This window comes from Malania oleifera, chromosome 5 (assembly GCF_029873635.1).
Source record: "Malania oleifera isolate guangnan ecotype guangnan chromosome 5, ASM2987363v1, whole genome shotgun sequence".
Taxonomy (NCBI): domain Eukaryota; kingdom Viridiplantae; phylum Streptophyta; class Magnoliopsida; order Santalales; family Ximeniaceae; genus Malania; species Malania oleifera.
In genome coordinates this window covers 18,832,541-18,848,456 of record NC_080421.1, presented here as the reverse complement: position 1 = coordinate 18,848,456, position 15,916 = coordinate 18,832,541, and the positions used below count along the sequence as shown (strand labels likewise).

The 15,916-nt window shown below is 39.1% G+C and overlaps 1 protein-coding gene across 2 annotated transcripts in view; it reads right to left on the bottom strand.

Annotated features, from left to right (window-relative positions):
* Positions 1-3,258: 3,258 nt before the first annotated feature.
* LOC131156144 (sodium/proton antiporter 1) overlaps positions 3,259-15,916 on the bottom strand; it is a 59,015-nt gene continuing 46,357 nt past the window's right edge. For both annotated transcript variants that reach the window (XM_058109595.1, XM_058109594.1), the window contains exons 9-10: positions 4,096-4,390; positions 3,259-4,003 (exon numbers count right to left, since the gene is read on the bottom strand). In XM_058109595.1, coding sequence (XP_057965578.1) covers positions 3,887-4,003; positions 4,096-4,390 — 412 coding nt within the window. In that variant the 3' untranslated portion in view covers positions 3,259-3,886. The remainder of the gene's footprint in view (positions 4,004-4,095; positions 4,391-15,916) is intronic.

Genomic DNA, 15,916 nt, shown 5'->3' with positions numbered 1-15,916 from the left:
ATTGTCTTTTACTACAAAATTTGTATTGCCTAAATTTGCATGTCTAGTTAAATTAATTCCTTAAATTCAATTGTCTTTTACTGCAAAATTCGTATTGCTAAAATTTGTATGTCTGCATGCATTTACGTGCGTCGTCAGATGCAAACGTGTTTCAGCACTCTAAACATTTACACGTTAACCTCCCCTCACCCGCACACAACCCCCCCCCACCCCCGCCATATATTACATGCACTGAAATCTTAGGGAGCAACTTAAGATCTTGTCTCTCCATTAAACTCCTAGTCAATTTGTCTAAAGTAATTAATTATTACGTATATTAATTTTAATAAAAAAATATAATTGATTAGTTGCTTATTAATTTTGGAGCATGTATATCCTTAATTAAAGTTTATTTCACATGATTTCTCTAAACTTATACTTTAATTAACTATCCACATTTTAAAGCTTTCAACTGCCATGTATAACAACATGTAAGACGTTATTTTGCATTTGAATTTAATTTGTCTATTACCAAACGTTTAGTAAATAATACAACCATTATTTGTTTTAGTCCTTTACTTCTATTATCGATTTTCACTGTTTGGTGAAAAAATGAAACCCTAGATTTTATGATTTTAGTTACTTTACAACGTGCTTATCAAAAATTTTTATATCCAAAAGTAGTTTTTGGAATTAAATTATTCATTTTATACACATTTTTAACTAAAATTAAAATAAAATGATCAACTGAATCTAAATATAATTAGAATAATGATATCTATACAATTTCCAAAAAAAAAATAAAAACAAAAAAGTAAATTGAAAAATATTTTACTATTTTTCAATAGGATAAGATTGTTATTGTAAAGTGAAATTTAAAGCATAACATTCAAGTAAAATTATTATAATATTTTTTAATTCTATTACAGTAATTTTCAAATTTGTATTATGTTCTAGTTTAATTATTTTATAATATTTTTTAAAATATTATTTGATTTAAAGACAAAAAGTGAGCATTTGTTTACATGTTTGATTTCAAATTTTTAGTTTCAATTTTTTATTTTAAATTTTTATTTCTAGTTTTCATTTTCTAAATTTTTGACGATTACACCAACCGGCTCCTAAGGTTTCGTTTGGTTTTCAAACACATTAATTCCATCTAACATGAAATAGAAAGGAATAGACATTCATGATGAAATTAAGAAATAATCATTCTTCTTTTATTCTTTTTTATGAATTTATTAAAGAAATCGTATTGCCATTTGCTTAAGATAATAACAGTTTTTTTTTTTTTTTCCTATATAAGTTGTTGCCGTCAAAAAAATGAAGGACGGCGATTGAATACCTACAAAGATAAATGAGCTAGGCATAGTGCACAAATATTTAATCATGAATGTGTGCATGTGTGCCCAAATATTTAGTCATGAATATAAATATTTATCATAGCATATGAATATTTAATCATGAATGTATTTTTGTCTTAGTGCACGAATATTTAATCATGAATATACATTTTTCATCGTACATGAATATTTAATCACGAATATATATTCACCATATTGCCTCCTAAATTTTTATAAATATTAATAACAATATATTCTCTCATACTTGTATCTATATCCATACTTAATCGTACTCTCGACACTCTTAAAAGTACTTTAGATAGTAAAGGGCCTAGAAAAGGTGAAACTATAAGAGGAGAGTTGGTGGACAGTGGAAGACAAGTCCTCCCTTTATGTTGCCAAAAAATAATGCTCTTAATTTTTCAAAAATGGAATTAATTTTAGTAGCTAGACTTACAAAGAAGGTAGAAATTTTGGTCATCTTTATATTAGGTTTAACAGGCAAATCCCTCAAGAACATTGTAGATCTTGTTAATGTTATTGCGTGTCTTGTGAACTTTTATGCTCTATTACAATCTCAAGCATAAAATTTTTGATTGATAATAAAACATTGAGTCTCTTATTAAAACTTCATAGATTTTTGCAAGGAGGGATCTAATCAAAAACAACATTGGTTACAGTTTTAGATATTGAAAGCTAATTAGAATTATTTCAAAAAACAAAAGCACAAAAGACCAAATAGGTTCACTTGAAGAAATTAAATTGAAAAAATGGCTAGAAACAAAGGGCCAAATAGGCTTACTTGGCAAAATGACCAAGTACAAAAGGTTAGGTAGACCCATAAAAAAAATAAAAAATGGTCCAGATATCAAAAGTTAAAATCGGCCTTGCCAAATAGCCTTAGAAGATAAATATACCTCCCGAGGTGGTGATCTTAGGAAATACCTATAAAAGAGAAGATGGACTAGGTAAGAGAGCCTATGTGATAAGTTTCGCAAAATGCCGAGAAGAGTTGTCGTCATTAAGACAGGTGATGGTAACCCTAGAAAATACCTATAAAAAGGAAGGTCATCTCAACCATTAGATTTGAGCTAACAACCTTGGGAGATGCCCTTGATGGGCAAGTCTTTGTAGTTGTTAAGATGAGGAGAATAACCTTGGGAAATGCCGTTGAAATAACCTGAGTCTGCCATGGTTAAAGCACTTAAGAATAACCACTTCCAACATGGGATTAGGAGATCACCTTGGCCCAAAAGTCCAAAGACTTGCCTTGGTTAAAAAACACACCAAGCTTGAGGTCCAAAAAAAGAAAATAAAAGAGAGTGACGGATTCAGGGATCACCTCGGCCCAAACACCCAAAACACTCCCCTCAACAAGAAAATCAAGGGTGAGGTCCACAACATATTTATATAAATGGAATACAATTAGGTCAACAATGTATATCAAGCTTTAACACTCTCCCGCATGTACAGCCCAACAGCACGTAGAGAGATAAACAAATGATAAATAATACCACTTTATCTAAAAGCTTAAGCCTTTAGGTTGTGAGCCAACAATGTATATCAAGTTTTAACAACCACCTTGAGAGCTAGGTTTTCATGAATTGAAATCACCCAAGCATATTTGTTTATTTGTTCATACTTAGATCAATGTGCTCAAATGAATTTTGAGCAATTAAGTAGCTGTTAGGTCCTATTTTTTATAAGAAAATATGTGTTGATATCATCTTAAGTGTTCGATTATAAGCAAATAAAACCTTCATCATTCGTACCCTCAAGCATGAAAGATACAACTGGGACTGGAGGAGTATACTACGACCCAAAAAAACACCTTTACGGGGAGCTAAAAGCCCAAGAGAATATAAGACCCAGAGTGACCACAAGCAAAAGTTGAGAGGACTTGAATCCATTGTAGCGGAAGTAACCAACTCCTGAATTAATAATAACACTTACTTCTATTTCATAATCGTTGAAAGGGCATGCCTGTAAAAGGAGGAATAAAAGCATCACTACTTTTTTAACCATTACCAATTTAAGATCTCTTATGTCCTCTGAGTTAGGCATTGGAGTCTCATTCGAAACACATCCCGAGCCCTCTCAGCCCGTGTTTGATTGCAATCCTTCGTTTTTTCATAGAGGCAACAACTATCAAATTCTTTTTTATAATCACTCTGTTCTAAGAATAATGATTCCATGAACTATGGAACCTAAATATATCATATGTTGATTTTTTTTTCCCTAACAATGTTGGGAAAAATTAATAACAATGGCAATTGTTATTGAACAAACTCATGACTGAAAGCATATGGCATTTCTCACATAAGGCATGTTCAGTTGGATTGCGGGGCATATGATCTATCATTTATCCAACCAACTGCTACTAAAACATTCGCCTAGAAATTATTCTATTCTTTACTTTTTCCCCGTTTTTCTCAAATGAATCTGGTAGCATTTTCTATGAGCCCCAACTTCACCATTTGTTATCTGCTAGACAAATCTACTGCCAACTGCACAGTTCTTTTTGAGATAATCCGTATGTTCGAAGGCATCAGAAGCCCAGTTCATCAACTGGAGAGGAAAGGAAAACGAGCCAGAGTTGTGGGAAGGGAGATGGGGAGATTATGAACTGCTAAGTAGGTAGCAATACCAGCAGCATAACCTGCAAAAGCAAAACCACTGACCTGCAAAAAGAAGAATGGTTTGTTTTACTCAAACAAGAAAAAAATAAATAAATAATGGAAGGATTTGAATTCGATCAAGCAGCAGCATATACCTTCCGCAAGTACCAAAAGAAGTCCACCTTTTCCATCCCCATGAATGCCACCCCAGCTGCAGAGCCAATGACTAACATAGACCCACCAGTGCCAACACAATACGCAACCAGTTGCCATAACTCGGAATCCTGCGGGTATGAGGAGAGATCATACATTCCCATTGTTGCAGCAGCCAATGGAACATTGTCTATGATTGCTGAGACGACACCAATTGCACTTGCAATCAGCTCACTATTAGCGATATGGGCATCAAGGTAATTTGCCAATTCCCGAAGAATCCCTGCAGCCTCAAGGCTGAAAACCAAAAAAAATATCAAAATTTCTGGAATGGAAGGATGAATATTGCATCTAATGCCATTCCAATGCACAAGGACAAAAGTAGACAGCCTCATCCTGACAAAGAAGATAGAGAGGTGCCACAAATACTCTATCCCACAGGCACATCTACAGTCAAATGCTCAAGCCAACACAAGAAGTTGCATCAACACCCTGATTATAGCTCAAGTTTAATGGGGCAATGAATCTAATAATTTCAAGAAAGGGAGGTAGGAAAACAACTTTTATTCACACAAATCAGAACAAATATAGTACAACACAACCTGTAATTACACATAATTTTTTTTGAAAACCAGCTTAATTTAGTACAAACTTGATGCAGCAGAACAGAGTCCATCAAAAGTTACATTGACAACATTACATTGAAACTCTAAATGGCTGAAGCAACAGTGAACAGCAGGGGGCATCATCAAATGCCCATTCAGAATCCTAGGACTCCAAAATATTGATGTGGTGAGCTGCACTGGCCTGCTGTGCCTATATGTATATATATATTTTAAATTTTTTTTTTTTTAAAAAAAGCAAAACTTCTTTTGGAGGGGATAAAAATGGGTGTCTACAGCTGGAAGTGGTTGATATATTGTAACAGAGAGTAACAGCTACCAAATATAGCAGCGGCACACCCCAAGTGTTCCATCAGCCAGGTATGTTCAAATCCTATGACCCAATACCCCTTGATGGGGGGAACACATCATATGGAAAACTAGTTTTGCCCCAGCAAGCACATATGGTGGGGCTTCCCTAACATGCTACCGTACCTGGGTCTTACCATAGTCACTGCAACCGCAGCCTACACATGCCACACGCCCACTGGGTCTGGACCTTTTTTTTTCCCACATTTTTCTTTGTGCCCTGACGTCTCATGTGGTGCCATTCCTGGTCTTCACAAAAGGCCAGCTCTACACATACATCACCTTTAAAAGCCTTGGGATCAATGGTAAGGTTGCTCCTTTGTGACTAGTTGGTCACAACAGCTTCTCTGCATAAAAGCAGGGGTAAGTGTGACAGCCTCACTGTCGCAAAGTGGGGAGCCTTGTAGCCCAGGGACGCCATACATGCAGACGTTTTCATGTTACAAGATGTCACTATCTCACAGGTATAGGTAAATGCACTAATCATCCAACACACTATCCCTGTTATTCCAATATGAGCCTTTGTTTTCTTGTTTTTGAAGCTGGGTAGGAGCTGTTAAAGTACCATAATATGAGCTTCAACCTTAGTATGGACTGAAAAACAAAGACGAAAAAGGCTAGGGTGAGGGTTTAGAGGAATAAAAGGCAACTAGGCTCAAAATCCCATCTTGCCCTTATTGTATTCAAATTCAGAATACCCTTACTAGGTTAAACATTTTGGATCGAATTTGTTCCTTGAGACAGGCTGCCTATGTACCCGAAAAGGTAAGGTGGGGTGGGGGGGGGCCGGCCAGTCAGATCCTGTCTGGTCTTTTCATAGTTTAGGGTAGTGTATAGGACTAGACAAAGCTACCTTGAATTGCTTCTTCTTCCTTTTTTCGCTTTCCCCTTTTTAAGCTTTCAGCTTTTTATCATTTATATTTTTTCATTCTTCTTTTGTTTTTGTTTCTTTCTTCCCTCATTCTTTGCCAATTTTTTTCCCATTTCTTTCTTCTTTTTTCTTTCTTCTCCTCTTTTTTTTTTTTTTTTTTCCCTGGCTTCACTTTATCTTGCTTCTTTTTTTTTTTCTTTAGAATATGGTCCAGATCCAAGGTTTTTTTTTTTTTTTTCCGGAAAAAGAGGTCGGCACCTCCTATCTTTAATAGAAACCCCTCACTTATGGCGGAGGAATACCGTAGTTCCAACCATGAGGTTTCGGGAAAACAAAATCAAACCCCAAAAATCTAAAACTAACTTAAGCAACTTAGTCAAAACCAATAAACCAATGACCAATAACCAAACAAATAAATAAGAACTAAACAACCATAAGTGGTTAACAAACAAAACTCTAGAAGATCTTGAGGAATAAACCAACCACTGCAACCTTCACAAACACCAGCACAACGCATCACGAGCGCAAGGAAGCAAATCCCAACAAATCCAATCGAATCATTCCCCTGACTTGCTGTGGAAGCTCATCCTGACAACTATATGATCGAGATATACCAGATTCACCCTACTTGGCAAAGAAATTCGCACTTTGATTCGCCTCCCTGTAAACATGTTCCACTTTGTAATGTATACCTCTCAATGCTAACACAAACTCTTCCCAAAATTCTCATAAGTTACAAGCTGAACACTTACTAGAATTAATCCATTGAACCAACAAAGGAGAGTCACAGGCAATCTCCACTTGATCAAATCCGAGATCTTTGCACAGATTTATTCCACTCCAAAAAAAAATTGATAACATAGAATTTAACTTTGTGAAGACAATATTAGGAATGTCAATTACCGCCAATTGATGAACCGCCATTGATGATAAAACATGCTTAATTAAAACTAAGCGGTCCCCTTGAGATAAAAGCTTAAATTTCCAAACCGCTAATCTTTTCCTCAATTTAGCAACTAGAGGCTCTAAACTATGGGCCATAAGACGACCCGATACCAAAGGAACACCCAAGTATGTAGCAGTAAACACTCCTTCCGCAAAGCCAGTCATCCTTAACAAGGATCGCTTCCGAGCATAAGCAATTCTCTTTGACAAAAAAAATACTTGACTTGTCTTTATTTATCATTTGGTCAGATCAATCCTCATATTTCTTAAGAGTCTTGATAAGCATTTGAATGGTACTTCTCTTACCATTGGCAAAAATAAAAATGACATCTGCATAGAGTAGGTGAGACACTAAAGGCGCCCCACGAGGATGATAGCAAGCCCCTATCTTATTCTCCATAAATTTTTTCTTTAGAAGAAGAGAAAGAAGTTCCTATAAAATTATAAACATATAAGGAGATAAAGGATCTCCTTGGCAAAGCCCTCGAGAAGGTTTAAAGAAACCTTTATAAGTATCATTCATCATAATGGAGAACCAAGGAAAGGAAACACATTCCGCCACTAAACCACAGAATCTCTAGGAGAATCCAAAGCTTTTCAGAACCAAGTTTAAAAAATCTCAATCAACCATATCATAAGCCTTAACCATGTCTACTTTGATTATTACATTTCCACCATTAGACTTCTTATGCAGAGAATGAACATTTCTTGTGCCAATGTAATATTTTCAAATATACTTCTACCGGGAATGAAAGCTCCCTGCTCCGGAGAAATCAATGCAGACAATAAACCTATCATCCTTGCAACAATAATTTTTGAAAAAATTTTGTAGATAACACTACAAAGACTAATAGGCCTGAACTTGTCAAAACTCTTGGGATTCTAAACTTTTGGGATTAGAACAATGTAAGATGCAGAATAAAATCTAGGAAGAGGAAACCAGCAAAAAAATCTCTAGCTGCATTGATCACCTCTTCTTTTACAATATCCCAATAATCATGAAAAAAAACCGAACCAAAACCATCCAAACCTGGGCTACTATTTCTCAGAATAGAAAGAATAGCATCCCTTACCTCCACCTCGAACGGAGCATGACAAAGAGCAATATTCTCCTCTTCAAAAAGCATAGGAGATATAATATCATCAAGGTAAGCTGTTCGACTGGGTCTTGCACCTGTTAAGAAAGTTTGAAAATACCTTACTGCACCCTCATGAATAGCCTCCATAAAATCCAACACTTCTTCATTCGAAAGCTTCAAAGAATGAATCATAGCCTTCTTCCTATTTTGATTCACAAATGTATGAAAGAACTTTATATTATTATCCCCCACCTCCAACCACTTCTTTTTGGCTAGCTGAAAAATACGAATCTCCTCCCTCTTTTCCCAAGCTTCCAACTCGAGTTTAGAAAGGAAGAAATATTCCTCAATTTCTAGTGAATACCCTTCCTGAAGCTGAACCTCTAGAACCTCCACACTTTCCTCTAGTTTTTTAATGTTCTGATGCACATGTCCAAACACCTACTTGTTCCAATTTCGGATTGCAATTTTTGTATGCTTCAATTTAACAGCAAGTCTAATTAAGCTCGCGCCATGGGATTCCTCCCCCCAAGCTTCCTCCGCGCAAGACTTAAAAGACTGATGAGTGCTCCACATATTCTGATACCTGAAGGGAGAAGGACCATACCGATACAAATTTCTATGAAACCGAATAATCAATGGGTTATGATCTAAAGTCCTCCTATTTCCATACTCAAAATAAATATATGGCAAAGATTGAAGAAGAGTTGAATTATAGAGGACCCTATCCAGTTTTTCCCAACTCCGAGAATTTCCACTATGATCATTACACTAAGACGTGTTGCTACCAGTAGCAACCAAATCCATAAGACCACAGTTGTCCAAACAAGTATTAAATTCCTCCATAGCCGATAACGGCCTCATATGACCACCAATACTTTCCAAATCTGAACGGATGATTTTAAAATCTCCCGCCACTAACCAAGGGAAATCATCCCTCTTTACAAACTCCAAATCATTACAAAGTTCCCGGCGATCTGTTTGCCAGCATTTAGCATAAACAAAAGAAGCCAAGAAATTCTGGTCCACAGAACTAAAAATACCCGAAATAACTTGATCAGACATATGTTGTAATTCAAAGTGCGCTTCCTCTTCCCAAAACATTCAAAGTTTACCCACCACCGATGCATTCGCACAAAAATTCAAAAAATTTAGAAAGTCAGCCCATTGCGACATCAAACTTTCATCAGAAAATGTCTCTGAAAGAACCAAAATAGAAGGCGAAAATTTCCTCATTAACTTTTGTAAACAGTTTTTAGACGTGCCTAAGTGTCACGATCCCACTATTTTCGCACCGTGGTGAAGGGTCGTGCGGCGCTAGCTAAAGCACTCTTACTTAACTAGTCAGCTTATCGTTTACCAACATTCATCCACAAAGCACTTTCATTAACATTCATTCAGATAGCAGCGGAAATAGTAATCAATTCATGAAAGTCGTGGCAAGTAAGCAGTAAACATTGAAGCAAACGTAATTCATTAACAAATCCTCCGTTGACATGTTGTACTTAGCGAGGGAGGCAAGTAGGCTAAGCACGTTGACAATTGCTAGTGAGTTTTACAATGACTGATGAATACTCGCCCTCCCCTAAAGAGGTTTTTATGTAATTATCATCCTGGCACTAGGAAACATCAAAATGACCGAGGAGTCATACTGCCTTATTTGGCTTACAAAGACTCTACTAGTAAAAAATAATCCTACACTAGTATTTACATGATGGAAATTCATCCTAAGCACACGAGATAAGCGGTTACAGGCAAGCATAATGCCCTGAACAAACTTAGCTCGTGACATTCTCCCCCACTTATGCGGTCGACGTCCTCGTAGACTTTTGGCAGTAGGTACACTTCAACTTTGTCCACGAACGATTGAATATCTTCCGCGGAAAATCCAACTGATTTCTTTGTCATTAAGGCACTTCCACTTCACTAGGAACTTCTGCCGCTTCTTCCTTGAGGATATGAACTTTCTATCTTAAAGGATCACTTCAACTTCATGTCTGTCAAGTTGCACTGTCTTCAACTTTGCGCTATTTGACTGACTTCTACTCAGGTCATTGGTGTTGGCGTTGAATGGCTCGAGGCAATTGACATGAAACTGCGGTCTTCTCTCCTAATCTGCCCACTTCTTCATCCGCTCAGAAGCTTTCTTTAGATAGGCTTAGGCAAACTCTGCATTCTGTCTCCCTTCACTGGTGAAGATGTACGCCCTGGGACTCTTTCGTCTGTACGGCTCACCCACTGTGTGAGGTAACAGCAGCAGCTGGCCTGTAACAAGCTCAAAAGGGCTCTTGTTGGTTGTTGAGCGCCTTTGGGTGTTGCCACAGAATGGAGCCACATCAAGTAGTTGCACGTCTTTCTTCTGGTTGTCATTGACAAAATGGCTCAAGTATTCATCTAACAGCTCTCTCAATCTCTCCATCTGTCCGTCTGTCTATCGGTGATAACTCGAAGAGATGTCAAGATGTGACCTGAATATCCTAAAAAACTCTATCAAGAAGTTGTCAGTGAACATTAAATCTTGGTCACAAATAATAACTTGGGGAACACCCCAATGTTTCACAACAGTCACAAGGAACAATTGTGTCGTCTCTTCTGCCGAACAGTACTTTGGTGCGGCCATGAAAGTACCATACTTCTTCCACTCCCCCTTGTCTTGTTGGCAAGTGAGACAAGTTTTGGTATAATCAACCACATCATCCCACGTGTGCGGCCAATAATACCTCTCCAATAGTTCTGTCATTGGAGTCATTCTCCGTGAATACCCCTCAACGAACTTCCTGCACTATCTAGTAAGGCCAAGAAAGGAACGCAACTCCTTCACTGTCGTGGGAATCTTCCGTTCTTGAATCATCCTTACCTTCTCCATACCCCTCCGGATATGACCTTGTTCAACCACTTGACCAAGGAATTTGTTGCTCCGCCGAGCGAAAAAGAAATTCTCCTTCTTCACATTCAGACTGTTTCCCCTTAGCCTGTCGAACACATTCCGTAGATGCTCTTCATGTTTCCTCTGAAACAACACCGACGCTCCCAACGGCATTTTGGAAGGGCGAACACATCCCGTTTCCAATTCATCAAGCTGTTTCCCCAACTCTACTATCTCTCGAGGCGCAATCCGACATGGCCCTTTAGCAGGTGGTTTCACTCCTGATAACAACTCGATCTCATCCTCCACAGTCCGTTGTGAAGGCAAATTGTGAGGCAGCTTATCCGGCAACACCTCCTTATACTCATCCAACACCGCTTGGATGGTCGTAGGCTCCAGCTCTTGGCCTACTTCTCTGTCTACCACCAACGTGGCTAGACGTGTTTGCTCACCCTTACCCAATCCCTCATTGAGTTGTACGGCTGAAAGGAACTTCCCGTCATCTCTTTTCGTTGCAACGACTTGCACCATGCAAAAGTGATCTCCCATCATACACAGGGAACCAGCCGAAGGCATCAGCGCTGCCCTCGTCCCCCTTAGGAACTCCATTCCTAGAATGACTGAAAAGTCATCCAATGGCACCGCTATGAAATTCGCATGACCTTCCCACTGTCCAAGCTTTATAGTCACTTGCTTGACTACTCCTAGAGTAGGCTGGGTTACAGAGTTAACTGCTTTCATGCGTCCTGTATCCTTCTCTAAGGTTAAGTTGAGTCTCCATGCTTCCAACTACGAAACAAAATTATGAGTAGCCCCCGTATCCACCATAGCGCGAGTACTCTTCCCATTTATCCTCAAGTCCCCAAACATTAACCCTTTTGCTCGTGTAACTTTCGGTGTTTTTGCCTACTTTTCCAATGCGTTCACCAACCGCACTGAACCCACCCTTGGGGCATCATCCTCTTCCCCATCGTCTTCCACTGCCTGTTCTGCAATGGAAGCCTGTAAAGCATTAACAGATGCTTTGTGAGGGCACTCAAAAACTCTATGAGGACCTCGACACAAGAAACACTCAAGTTTACTCTTCCCCTTTCCATTGGGTGTGTTGAACCCTTGATACGACGAAGCTTCCTGTGAGGTTGATGATTTAGAGTCGGCTCCCCCACTCTTGGGTTTGCCATTCTTGAAAGACTTTCCACTGTTTCCCTCTCCGCCAAACCATTTGGACGAAGCAGTCTCATCACCAGCGTAGTCTATCAAGCGTTCTGCAGCCGCTTGTGCAGTTGACAAGTCTTGAACCCTTTGCCTATGCAGTTCAGTTCTTGTCCATAGTTTCATCCCCTCCAGAAAATAGAACTTGTCATTCTCCGACATATCCCGAATATTTAACATCAAAGTAGAAAATTGTTTCACATATTCGCTGATCGACCCCGTATGCTTGAGATCTCTCAGTTTTCTCCTTGCATTATACTCAACATTTTCAGGAAAGAATTGGGCCTTTAGCTCTCTCTTCAAGTTTGCCCAACTATCAATTACACAGCTTCCATTTTCAATTTCTCTGTACTTGGTACGCCATCACAGTTTGGCATCACCAATCAAGTACATGGTTGCAGTATCCACCTTTACCTGTTCTGAGGCCATCCTCACAACGCGAAAGTACTGCTCCACATCAAACAAGAAGTTCTCTAACTCCTTAGCATCCCAGCCACCCCCATACGTCGTGGGTTCTGGCACCTTGGTCTTGCTAACTCCTGGAGTGTTGGAGTTCCCCATAGCAAGAACCATCAGATTCACCTTTGCATCCAGATCGGCCATCCGCGACTACAAAGTTTCCACTGTGTAGCGAAAGCCTTCTGATGTTGCCTATCAAACTTGTTTGATGTTTTCGTGATCCCATCACCCCATCAACAAGTTCTCTCATCTGGGCCACCTCCGCGGCCATAGTGTTGGTTGTTGTCTCAACCTGTGCTTCCAGCACGCTGATCCTCTCAACAGTGTTTGGTGCCATGGTCACTTACCAAAGCTTTCCAAATCCAACAACGAAGGCAATTGAATTCACGTAGCAACTCAACCTTGGGCTTTCACCAAGTGTCACCGACTTGGCTCTGATACCAAATGTCACGGTCCAACTATTTTCACACCGTTGTGAAGGGCCGTGCGGCACTAGCTAAAGCACTCTTGCTTAACTAGCCAGCCTATCGTTTACCAACATTCATCCACAAAGCACTTTCATTAACATTCATTCAGATAGCAGCGGAAATAGTAATCAATTCATGAAAGTCGTGGCAAGTAAGCAGTAAATATTGAAGCAAACGTAATTCATTAACAAATCCTCCGTTGACATGTTGTACTTAGCGAGGGAGGCAAGCAGCCTAAGCACGTTGACAATTGCTAGTGAGTTTTACAATGACTGATGAACACTCACCCTCCCCTAAAGAGGTTTTTATGTAATTATCATCCTGACACTAGGAAACATCAAAGTGACCGAGGAGTCATACTGCCTTATTTGGCTTACAAAGACTCTAAAAGCAGAACTCCCCTTATTAGGCCTCGGTTCTTCAGGAACAAACTCCCCCTCTTCCATCTCACTTTGCGTAACTCTCTCAACTACTGGCAAAATTTGTGATGTCATTGCACCCTCTTGAACATGATCCACCTCTAAAGGTTCTTCAACAATGCATGGATCTATCAATTCTCTCTGAACTACTTTCCCTTTATCCAAAAGCTTCACACGCCAAACTTCTTGTCGATTTTCTTGTCTAACATTTTTTTGTATCCTTACGTCTATCCCCAATTTTCTGTTTCCTTTCACCCACTCGGCATACAACCTTTGAATGCCCTTGTCTATGACAATTCTCACAACTAGAGGCACCAGCAGAGGCATGATAAGCACTACCCTGCTTCCTTTCAGGGCAAATGGGGACAAGCGGAGATGATATGGCTCTGTGTCTTGTAGTAGTTACAAAACTTCTAGGGACAATCCCGAGCAATATGACCAAAGGCTTTACAGCTATAGCACTGGACAACACGCATGTCTCGACCCTTATTCCTCCCTTGTGCTGCATAAACCACAGTAACAGGGGCACTGACAGTAGCCCGACATTCCATGTCGCGAAGACGTTCACTCAAACAAGCATCCAGAGATGGTACCAGAAAACAATTAATCATATTAGAACGTGCAATGTCAAAGTCAGAACAAATCTTCATCAAGAATTGATCTCTCTTGCTTGTTTCATGCACTGCTTGAACAGCAGAGAGAGCTGCCGCGGGAACATTTGAATAAACAATGTCTAAATAGGTAGTAGGCAGCCCAAAGATTTTGAAAACCAGAAAAATATTCTTCAATAGAGAGACTTCCCTGTGTGAAATTAGCCATCTCATACTCCAATTGAAAAAGCCGAGCCGTGTTGTCCTGATTATAAACCTTATATAGATAATTCCACATGTCAGCGGCAGTTTTATAAGGCCTCAGATTGAGAACAAGATGAGGCTCAACCAAGCTAAGGATCCAGGTCATAACCCGAGCATCCTTGATTACCCATTTAGACAGAGCGTCGCCACCTCGAGGTGCGGGACCAATCCCATCAATATGACCCCTCAAGTCTTTCCCTTTGACAAACAATCGAAACTGAAACTCCCAAGTAGAATAATTTTTGCCAATAAAACGGACCCCAAAATACTCGCTAGAAGACATGATTTAACCAAGATAAATACAAGAAATCACAAAAAAAAAAAAATTCCACCCACAACAGAAACACTGATCTCCTAGAAATTCAACAAAGACTATTCCACAAAAATTCAACACCAAGAACCCAAAAAGAAGTTGCCGAAGATGCCAACAAACAAGAAATCCCAGCACCCATGAAGAGACAAAAAAAACCCAGCACTGAAAAATACAAAGGACCGAAAGCCCAAAAAGAAAAAAATATTCCACAAAGGTTCAACACATAGAACCCACAAGCTCACCACAGAAAGCACCGACAACCAAAATAAATACCACAAACTCGCAAACCAAGTGCCGAAATCCACAAGAGCAGCAACAAACAGCGTCGAAACCACCAACAGAAATCACCGAAATCCCAAAACACAGACCCCCGAGAAAAAAAAATCTGTGAAAAAAAATTCGAGAAACAGGTAAGAAACCAGAAACCTGCTCTGATACCATGTCAAAGTCAAGAAATCGTTTGGAAAAAACTGACCATTCGCGGTTCCGCCCTTTCTCATTATAAAGGCAAATCACCAATCTTTACAAGGAAAGTAGTAATAGCCAATCTTTAGAAGGAAAGTAGATATTATGCTATACAAAGTAAAGTCTAACGTGTTCCTAATATTCAGCATCTATACATGGTAAATATATTGCGTAAATCTAATATTAATAGCTAAATTATATACGATAACAAAGGCTACTCGCTTCGCGAGGGTAAGGGGAGGGTTGTCACACTCACAATGTACGCAGCCTTACCCCTACTTTTATGCAGAGAGGTTGTTTCCTTGCACTCAAACCCATGACCAACCGGTCGTTAATCCAATTGTCATCATATTTAACTATAACAATATATTATTTACTGAAGGGGATGGTGGGGACCTCTCCAGCACTCTTGGAGCAGCGCATCTGTTGCGCATGGCGTTTTCACGGTCTTCCAGTTGTTGCTGCCCTTCCCAACACTTTTGGGATGGTTCAAGTGATTTCGGGGTTTATCAGGCCTTTCAAAAACTAAGTTGTTGACTTTTCTATACTTAAAAATGTCAGTTTAGTGCCACACCATCAGGGAATGAATGGGCAAACAACTAAAAACACAAGCTTATAGTCCCAGCACCAAGAATCTGTTCTGGAAATGTAATAAAGATTTACAAGATCAAACACTTCTAAAGATTTACACTTGTGCACAAGGTTCCCACATCACAGCTCAGGGGTGCAAGATGTACACAATCTTACCTCTACATTTGGTTTGAAGGGGCTGTTTTTGTGACTTGAACATATGACTTCTGGCCTGAGTGATACACCCTTATTGTGCCAAATTTCTGAGTTTGGCTGTGCCATAAGTTTCATAATGAAATATGAATGTTTTATGATAAATAGAAGTCACCAAT